Below are 9956 nucleotides of genomic sequence, written 5' to 3'. Positions count from 1 at the left end.
ATCTTTAGAAACCCAAGCAAACTTTAGCTGAAACTGTCTCAAAGTCACGTAGCTTGTAAAGAACAATAAGCTTGTACCATACAGACCAGTGTTTTAGTTTAATTCAGGTTTTTTTCTCCTACTTTAGTGTATATATTGTGAAATATGAAGGGTATTTATTTCCAGTTTGGAATTTCACACTGGCTGACTCATCCAGTGAAAGAAGCTTGTGCAAAGATACGTCTGGTGGTGTCTGCTGTAGGTTTTGGATTGATCATCTGAAAAATGCTGAGCCAAACTGGTGGTGGGAGGATGCTTAGCAAAGAAAAACTGAAGGTGGGCATCTTGTAGAATTTATTTTTTTTACAATGTTCATCTTTCATTCAGGCTATGGTTGCTTGCTATCCTGGAAATGGAACTGGGTATGTTCGTCATGTGGACAATCCAAATGGTGACGGGCGCTGCATCACCTGTATTTATTACCTGAATAAGAACTGGGACTCCAAGGTGAGTAAGCCATGGGGCTGAGGCAGAACATGAAGGAAAAAATACTTCAGAAACAGAGCTTTGGAGCTGTCGTGAACTCTGGTGAACTTTTGAACAGCTGGTCTGTTCTTCATCTCTACATTTATTTTCTTGGTGTTTATGGCAATCCTTTGGAAGTAAGAATCTGAACTGTTTCCTTATTATTCTCTCTCACATCCCACACACATACTGTTTTGTTGCTATAGAATAAAGCTTCTAAGCACTGGGCTGCTGGCTCTTATGCTTTGTTTAGAGGAAAGAGCAATGAAGCACTAGAGAGAAAAAACATAATCCACTAAGGAATAAGTGGATTCTGGGAACAGAATAAAATGACAGCCCAAATTTGGGACTTTAGCGTTCTTGATACTGTTCCTTCAGGCTAACCCGCAGAAGATCTTCAGGCAGTTGCCTTTGTGGTTTTCTTCCTTATGAAGTGATGGGGCGTAGTAAGAGGAACAAGCACATGGCTTGGTTTGTCCTCTCCATCTTTGACTCCACCAGTGGGTCTCTTGACAGGATGGTGCTCTTGTTTCTACCTGTATTACTATAAGGCAATAAAGTCAGCCTTGAATTTACCATACCTTTAAGTTAGAAACAAAATAAGGGTTTGTAAAATTGCAGGATGTCTCTTTACACTTCTGTTGTCATAATGCGGCACAAACCATTCACGTGGATTATCTATTGAAAATTGCCCGATGTTTTTTGTCTCTCTAACCTCTCTTGACCACTTTAGGTGGATGCTTTTTAAGCACACGTAAATACTATGAACCCCCAAAAGCAAGTTCAGATGTACAGGCAATGCCACTAAAAAATGTACTGTTGGATAAAAATACATTCCTTTATGGAGAGTATGACAGTGGAACATCTCAATGTAATAAAATGAAGGAGGAAATGTGGGAGGAAATGCAAATATCCAATTTATTTTGTGCACTGCACTCTTACTCTAATAGTGAAGGAGCACCCAAGTGGACACTAAGAAAGCTAACTGAAATCCGGGACACTGGTGGAGAGTATTATGTGGGTGTGACGGTAACTTTATGCAAATGTATGCTGGAGGAGATGCAATATAATCATGCTGGCCTTTGAAAGCAACCATATTGCTTTAAACCTGACCTAGTAGTTTCTTACTGAGGTTTGCATGCCATGTGGAGGTACTAAGTCAGGTCAGTGCTGGGTTGACAGCATCTTCCCTGTGCTCTGTTGTGCAGCATAAAAGCCTCCAAAGAGCCCTCTAACAGCAGCAGGGAGGAGGCAGAGTTCATCTGCATCTTTTGAAGTTTCTGCAGTGCATGCAGATCAGCAGGGTTTTTCCCTGAAACTGGTGGCACATGGAAAGAGACAAATGATGTGGTACAGAAACCAAGCTATATCATAAGCAGGGGAAAAGACTGGCTGGGAGATATAATATAATTAGAAGTTTATTACAAATACAACAATAGAACAGACTTCACTCTTCCCAGGGTGAAGTCTGCATGATCAGATGCAGGCTCTGAAATACCGTAAGCAGTATCTAGTGATTGCTGGGAGGAGAGTCTGATCTCAGACTGGTCAGGTGGAAGGCCCTTACCTGCCTTGTGGTATTCACTGGTTCTAGAGATGTGAGTGGGAGGTCAGAAGTTTCCCAGCTGTTTGTTACAGGGCCAGTGTTGTCTTTATCTTGGTTCATTTACTTTAGCCAGATGTTTATGCTGAAACATTACAAGCTGTTTGAGAAAATCAAGGTGGCCAAGAGAGTCAGTGTATGGTTTTCCAGTGTTGTCATGTAGCGGTCTTGGTTATCATCAGATGTTTATTCCCCATTTGTTGGGTGCTGAGGAGAGAGAAATAAGTCATTGTTTGCATGAATGTGTGGGTGTTTATATGTGTAAAAAGCAACCTTTCCTTTTCTTTCAGCTGCATGGTGGAATTCTTCGGATATTCCCAGAAGGAAAGTCCTATGTAGCAGATGTTGAGCCAATTTTTGACCGATTACTTTTTTTTTGGTCAGATCGAAGGAATCCACATGAAGTCCAGCCTTCTTATGCAACCAGGTAAGTAGCTTATTTGGTATTGATATTTGGCCAGGAAAAAGCAAAGCATCTCTTCTACCAATATTTTTATCTAAAATTATGGCCATCATGTTTGTTTAAATACATGTGCATTAAAAAACAGATAGCTAGGTTTTGAGTGGATTTTCTGTTTTTGAGTCACTGGGAATTCTCTCTTCCAATGAGGAAGAACAAGATTGAATGATAAGATTCCTTATGTGATGGAAAAAAAAGCCCTTTTACCAGTGACAGGAGAAATCTTCCAAGCCAGGCATAGCTATTTAGCTGGGAGATGCTGGGTTATACTTTTGCCCTCGTAACACTATAGGGATTCTTGGGGCTACCATCTGTCAACAGGCCACAAAAAGCTGATGTGACTCAGGGCAACCCCCGAGCTGCCTACAGCTGTCCCAGAACGGAAGAACGTGCAAAGGTCTGTAAGCTACTTTTGCCCTTTGTTACCAGGGGCTGTGCACTCTTTTGTGCCTCCAAGCAGAAATTCTCACCTATATTTCTATCTTGATAAAATACACATTTAAAATACTGTCTATACTTGTCTATAAAGATGTGCCTTTTGCATCCTTTTTTGATCTACTAATGCAGGGTGTTTGTTTTCTCCATGAGCATAAAACTCCAGGGCTCTATTTTAATAGCAAAAGTTGAAACAAACACAAGATTTCTTTCTTTTGTAGATATGCCATGACTGTGTGGTATTTTGATGCTGAAGAAAGAGCAGAAGCCAAAAAAAAGTTCAGGAACTTAACCGGTATGATTCTGTTTAAGTGTTCACCAGAAAGAACTTAATGCATTTTGATATTTCCAAAGTCAGAGACAGACTGGGAATAACTCTGTAGCTAGATGGTTGACATTCATTTTTAGAAAGCTTTTTCATCTCTAATCACTAGTCAGTTATTTTACGTGAAGTGGAGAAATTGTGACAGAAGAAGATTCAGGCCTGGCCTCAGTATCCCAGATGAGCGTGATGGGGAGCACGGGAGAGGCAGTTTCCAATTCTCTCCCAAATGGCTGCTGAGATTTTGCCCCACTCCAGGTCACTGCTCCAGTCACTGGGAGTCTGTAAGCTCTTCTGTTATTTGAGAAGTATATTTTGTCTCCTCCAAACTTTGTTTAGCACAAAGTCTTGAGACTTACACAAACAGTTTCATAATCATGTTCTCTAAATGTTCTGGCCGAATAGGGCCTGTCTTCTATATTAATGAAGGGCAGTTGGGGCCTGCAGTAATGCAAAAGGGATTTGTCTTTAATTTGCAAGTAATTTCTGAGTGGGGATATTCATAATGACCTTAGAATGTATAGATTATGAGTTGGAAATAAACTAAGCTTAGAAATATATATAAGTGCATCTTTTGGCAGGCAGTTGCTAGAGTAGCTGTGATCATGGTGCACTTCAAGAGCTACATACATTCAACTGGGTCTCACAGATAGCTTAAAGTCAGCCCAGAGACACTTCTGCAGAAGGCCGGGAAGAGGTGACCGCAGCTTTCCTAATGGCAGCCACACTGCCTGCTACTGTAGTAATGGCATACGAGTAATGGACTGAGTTGTCCAGATGTGCTCTAACACCCTACCTGGGGCCATGCTCAAAGGTTTGCTGTTTGGAGCAGTTTAAGATGTGGTCTTCGGGGACTGCTTCAGGCAGGTCCTCAAAATACAGCGTGGAGAGCATTCATCTTTTTAAATGTGTGCAGTGCAGCAGCGGACCAGCAAAGTCATAATTAGTCAAATGCTTTTCAGAACAGACTGTTGTCATCTATGTAGCTGGTATGTAAAGCAAATACTGGCTTCACCCTTGAAGTGGATCATGAACAAGGGGCCAAGAGTGGGGGTAAAAGTATCACAGATCTGGAGTCTGAAAGGTTATTGGGCTACTTGAATACTGCTGAGTTGTCTTCGGTGTCAACAGGGCAAATATACAAAACTTTGGTATGACTATCTTGTTAACATGCTGTGGATTCATACAGCATTTCAGTCCATGTAGTGAATTCATATCATGAGTCTGAAATGGAAAGTGCTGTCTATCGAAAACAAACCAACTTTATTCTGTTTCTGAGTTTTCAGATGAATGCTGTCAGAACTCTTTGGCTTAATTGCCTTTCCTTTTTTCATCTTTTCGATGTAGATGCAAGGAAGAGAGAAGCACCTCTTAATGAAGACTAATCAACTGTTCCTGAATTCTTTGTGAGGAAATAAGATCCCAAAGATGACTTCTATTTCCAGCGAACAAGGGCAAATTATTGTTATGCACAAGAATGCACTGGTTGTGTCTAGCATGTGTGTCTTATATTGATGGTACTTAAGGCAGCCTCTTGTCATGCCTGCATCTGGCAGAAGGAACACTTGTTTTCTATTTGCCTTTTGCTGGAAAAAGTAACCAGGGTTAAAAAAAAAAGTATCACTAAGCCTAGTGGTAGTGGCTCAGCCAACTGGTTTTTGATCGCTCTTGTAACCAAGATAACGATCATTGGAAGTAGTGGTAAAAACCCGAGTCTTACTTGCACTTTAGGGGGGGGGAAATCTAGCTCAATGGGAAGGAGCGTTACAAGTTTTAAAATCTGTGGCAGACTGCTAATGGGCAAGGAGAGATACTGGGAATGTGAAATTAAACTGGATTTTTGAAGAGTGTCATCTTATGGTCTGTCCCACGTGGACCTGTCAATGTACTGTTCATCACTTTGCGCAGCATGTTGGCTCAGCTCTTTGATAGCACGACTTTCCAAACAGATTTTTGTCTACACAGTCATCGCATTTCCTGGATTTTGTTTGTGTTCTGAGAGTCACATTCTAGCTGTGCAGTTGTGTTGCCCTTTCTGTCCCAGGACTGAGGGGGTAGTAGTTATGCATCTGTCCACAACTTTGTAAAACCATTTCCTTTCTGTTCTGAGCAGGGTGAGTTGTACGGTTTCTATTTTCACGGTTTGGTAAAGCAGCTGTTTTCTCCCAAAAGTTTGGTAAACTTGGAAGGCTTATGGCACACAATGCATTGGCACTGAAGGCCAATGATATGTAGAGTTAAGTGTTATTTTCGTGACTTCATCTACTATGTTTAGTATGACACAGATATGAATCTGAAAGGAAAAGATATGTCTGGCAGTCTGACAAATATATGATAAATAACGGGTAACTTAGACTTGATTTCTATGCTGCTTATCCTTAGTTAACACACTTGTTTAACTTTGCATGTGTAGGTAATTTGAATGAAACAGCGATTCCGTTTCAGTTGGCCAGGTAACTACTTCTGCTGTGCTCAAGCTGTGAGATCAGAGTTATTCAAATGGCAAAGCACATTTTTTTTTCTCCATTATTTTTTTAAACTTATTAGACTCAATGAGTAACTGGTGAGCTATCTCCAATCTGCCTAAGCTTCTACAACCAGCACTTACTATGCAGTTCAGAATAGCTCTTAAGGAAGCTGAGAGCTGGCAGTGGATGTATTTATCACTCACACTAATTGTTCTCAACCTAATACACTCACTTGCATTCATTTTTGTCTCATGTTGTCAGTGTGTATGTCAGACCCTGCTAAATGTTCCAAATAGATGCCCGCTTCAGTGTCCTGTATTTTCCCGTGCCACCTGCCTGCAGTGTTGAAGGTGGTCTGTCTGAACCACTGTCTCCTGCACCAGTTCACCACACTGTGCCGGGCTGTCGTGCTAGTGATGGGTCTGTGAGCCAGCTCTGTCGCACTTGAGCTAGGGAATGAAAAGGTAGTGTGCAATGGCAACTATTAAATGTCAGTGACAGAACGGTAACAGCTGCATAGGACAGAAAAGAAATAACTTTCATGACATAAAAATTGGTAATAGAAATTTTTTTAAGTGGTTCTGTCTCTTAAAAAAAAAAAAAAAAAAAAAAAAAAAAAAAAAAAAAAAAAAAAAAAAAAAAAAAAAAAAAAAAAAAAAAAAAAAAAAAAAAAAAAAAAAAAAAAAAAAAAAAAAAAAAAAAAAAAAAAAAAAAAAAAAAAAAAAAAAAAAAAAAAAAAAAAAAAAAAAAAAAAAAAAAAAAAAAAAAAAAAAAAAAAAAAAAAAAAAAAAAAAAAAAAAAAAAAAAAAAAAAAAAAAAAAAAAAAAAAAAAAAAAAAAAAAAAAAAAAAAAAAAAAAAAAAAAAAAAAAAAAAAAAAAAAAAAAAAAAAAAAAAAAAAAAAAAAAAAAAAAAAAAAAAAAAAAAAAAAAAAAAAAAAAAAAAAAAAAAAAAAAAAAAAAAAAAAAAAAAAAAAAAAAAAAAAAAAAAAAAAAAAAAAAAAAAAAAAAAAGCTGGGCATCCTTCAGCCTGTCCTTGAATTCTGAATGTAAATACAGTAGTGCTAAGAAACCCCTTGTTCTCTCTGGCTTCTCCCAGAGATCCAGCTATGGTCTTATGGGCGGGACTTTGTTCAGCCTGACCACTGTGCACCTTAAGAGAGGAATACGAGGGAACATGTGTGACAAATATTCTTATAACTCAAGACTAGAAAAAGACAAATAATCTGATAAATGTCCTTTAATGTTAGGAAAAACATTATTCCACTACAGTTGCTTCTAAGTAACACAATATAGACTCGAAGGAAACTTAACGATAACTTGAAATTCTCATTCTGCAATGTTCATGTGGGAGGAGAAAGAGTTAGGGCTCTTCCCTGAGAGTGAGAGGTAACCCTTTGAAAGATGGGAGCTGTTGAAAAAGGAGGGCCACAGGATTATTATTTAAAAAGGGGGGGGGGAACCGAATCTGTTGTATTGCTATGCAAAGTTGTTAATGGCATGTAAATTTGAAACTTCTACGTGATTGTAAAGGGGGGCAAAGACAGCTAAAACAGAGCAAAGCAAGTCTTCCTTTGCCTTTAGAAACTGTAACCTTGAAAAAAATGCACTAGAAAGATGTTAGTACACATCTCACTGGAGCCTAGAATAGTGGAAAAACACTGGGGTGGGAGGGGAAAGGCTTTGTATAAAGGTTGAAAAAGAAAGGTACTTCAGTTACCACTACTGCTACCACCTGGCTTCAGCAGTGGTCAGCAACATGTGTGGTGGATGGAGCTTGGAGTATAGATGCATTTTATGTAAATAAAGTACATATTTTCATTTCTAGCCAATATCTTCCTGATCTAGATAGAGAGCAATTATTCTGTGGCAGAGAGAATTATGTGTGTTAACAAAGAAAAAGACAATTAAGTACTAAAAAGTTGAGGGCACAGGATTTTGAAACCAATTCCTCAGTCCTCTGTTCCAGACCTTTACCCCCTTTCCAGATCAGTGGGATGGTATCCTTGAAGATGCTGTAATTTAACTGGGGGGTGGGTGGGGTGTTGGTCATGTAGAAATCCACAGGCTTGAGGTTTTCTACACAAATTTCTCTTGCCTGTCCTTGGAATTGTTGCAAACTGCTCTGCAAGAATGAAATTGTCTGAAGAACTGTGGGGGAAGCAGGCTGCTGCAGTAGGGAGGGCATTTCAAGAAGACTCTTTCCTTGTGTTTTGTCTTCATGGCAAACTGTTTGAAACATCTATGGCTAAACAGCACTTGTCATCCAGTTGTGAAAAAGTGGTTTCTCTAAGGCATTTAATTTTTAGTTCTCCAAAAGTTTTGTTGGGGTTTTTTTCAACCTTTAGGTAATGTGCCTTCATCATTCATATTTGTGAAGATGTTACATGCCACATGTGTGTCATGCAAGTTTTTTGTGGCTCTTTAAGAAATATGGTTGCCTTTCCAAATGCAATTGCATTGGAAAAATATGCGGAGCCACCAAGCCACAATTTCCAACAGGTGGTTTTATTGTGCAGGGAGGAAAAAGGCCAGGAGCCAGTACTGAAAATCAAGAGACTATTTTTATTCTTAAAGCTGTAACCACTGGCCTTTTAAGCAAAGCAGCCTCTAATAAATCTTATTTTCTCTAGATTACTTCTGGTTCTATGAGGAATGGCCTCTGCAAAGTAGCGTCTAAAAAGATCCACTCTTTTTTTCCTTCTCTCTTTATACAGTTTTAGTCCTTTCCTACTACGTTTTTTTAAAGATGTTGGAATATGTTATATATATTGTTGTTGCAAAATAGCTGGCTCTAACACCACTTGCATCTAGAAGAAAATGTTATCTATTTGCAGGCAAATAACTAGTTCTACTTTGACTGTGATGTACTCCCAGCAGATATCTGAGAGTGAGTTATGACTACATCTTCTCTTGTCAGGTTGTATGCTGGTCAACAATGCTGGCACTTTGCATTGGGTTGATACAGAAACCCCTAGTAATATTTTACATCACATTTTGTGTTCCTGTTACTGTTAAAACCAAAATATGTGGCAGGAGTCAATAAACACTGGGTCATGTTAAACTTTGTCCTGTGCAAATCTTTTCAGTCTTGTGTCTTACCATGGCCAGGGTTGCGGCAGGTGGGTGCAGTGCCACACAGCTGGATGGAGGGTGGTGGCACTGCACAGAGGTGTGCTGTCAGGGAGAGCTGTTTGTTGCCATCAGCTTGGCATGTTTCCTTGGTCACTTCCTGCTATTCTGAAGTTCTTTACCTTGCTAGTGACCCTCTTCTTGAAATGCCTATTTGTTTTCACACTCCTGTTGAACCAGATAACATTCTCATGATTCAATTGTTGTCTGATAAGTTTTATTTTTAACAGCATTCACATCCTCCCCCTGCTACTTTTCCAGCCTGAGTCCCACAGGTTTCTCCTGCAGCCACGGCAGAGGCTTCTCCCCACTCCCACTCCCACTGCAGTTGAATGAATGCCAGGACATTTTCACTCGCCTGTTAACGTGCTGTGAAATTTTCTGAATTCTTTTGCAATATTGTGAATAGTGGGAATTTCTGCCCCCTATGTAAAAGACACTTTCTATCATGGAGGGCTTGGATTTGACTTTTTTGGTTAAAGAGGGGAGAGAATTCTAGATAATTTGCCACTTCTCTAAGCATTTCATTTACACCGAAGAGTGCTTAGAGCACGTGGAGAAGACCTAAGGAAAGCAAAGGGGTTTCTCTTCTGAGCATGCTCCTCATCGAGTAAGGGTTTGTAGGGACAGCTCAAGAAGAAGCTGGCCGTTGGCCATCCAGCTGCCAAGGACTTGTCTTTTCTCTGAACTCTGACTAAACTTTCTCTAAGCAAATATGCTTGCAGTAATTGTTATCTTACAGCTATTTAGGGGTCTCTTTCCTCCCCCACCTACCCAAAGGGATATGGCTAAATATATTTGCACTGACAATTCCCATGACTCTTGAGAATGCATCTGATATCAGAGGTTGCACTGAAAATTACAAAGTAGTGCGACAGTGGAAGAGAGGTTAGTAAAAACTGATTCCCCTTTCCCACATAATTTCGTCTCTGGAGTATTTCCACTTCAGAGTTGGTAAAACTCCCATCCTCTTTCACAAAGCGTAGATAGAATTTTTTTTTTAATCTGTCTTGTGGAAAAGAGGGGATAACTTCA

At 39.4% G+C, this 9956-nt stretch overlaps 1 protein-coding gene across 1 annotated transcript; it reads left to right on the top strand.

The window, feature by feature from the left end:
* Positions 1 to 366: 366 nt before the first annotated feature.
* Positions 367 to 6365, top strand: EGLN3 (egl-9 family hypoxia inducible factor 3). The gene is made up of 4 exons (XM_009290375.2): positions 367 to 486; positions 2398 to 2534; positions 3224 to 3297; positions 4672 to 6365. Exons 1-4 carry the CDS (start codon positions 370 to 372, stop codon positions 4707 to 4709), a joined length of 366 nt encoding a protein of 121 aa, XP_009288650.1. The 5' UTR covers positions 367 to 369; the 3' UTR covers positions 4710 to 6365.
* The last annotated feature ends 3591 nt before the right edge of the window (positions 6366 to 9956 follow it).

This window comes from Aptenodytes forsteri, unplaced genomic scaffold (genome assembly GCF_000699145.1).
Source record: "Aptenodytes forsteri isolate BGI_AS27 unplaced genomic scaffold, ASM69914v1 Scaffold108, whole genome shotgun sequence".
Taxonomy (NCBI): domain Eukaryota; kingdom Metazoa; phylum Chordata; class Aves; order Sphenisciformes; family Spheniscidae; genus Aptenodytes; species Aptenodytes forsteri.
Note: the sequence above shows the minus strand (reverse complement) of the source record. Positions and strands in the feature narration are given on the sequence as shown.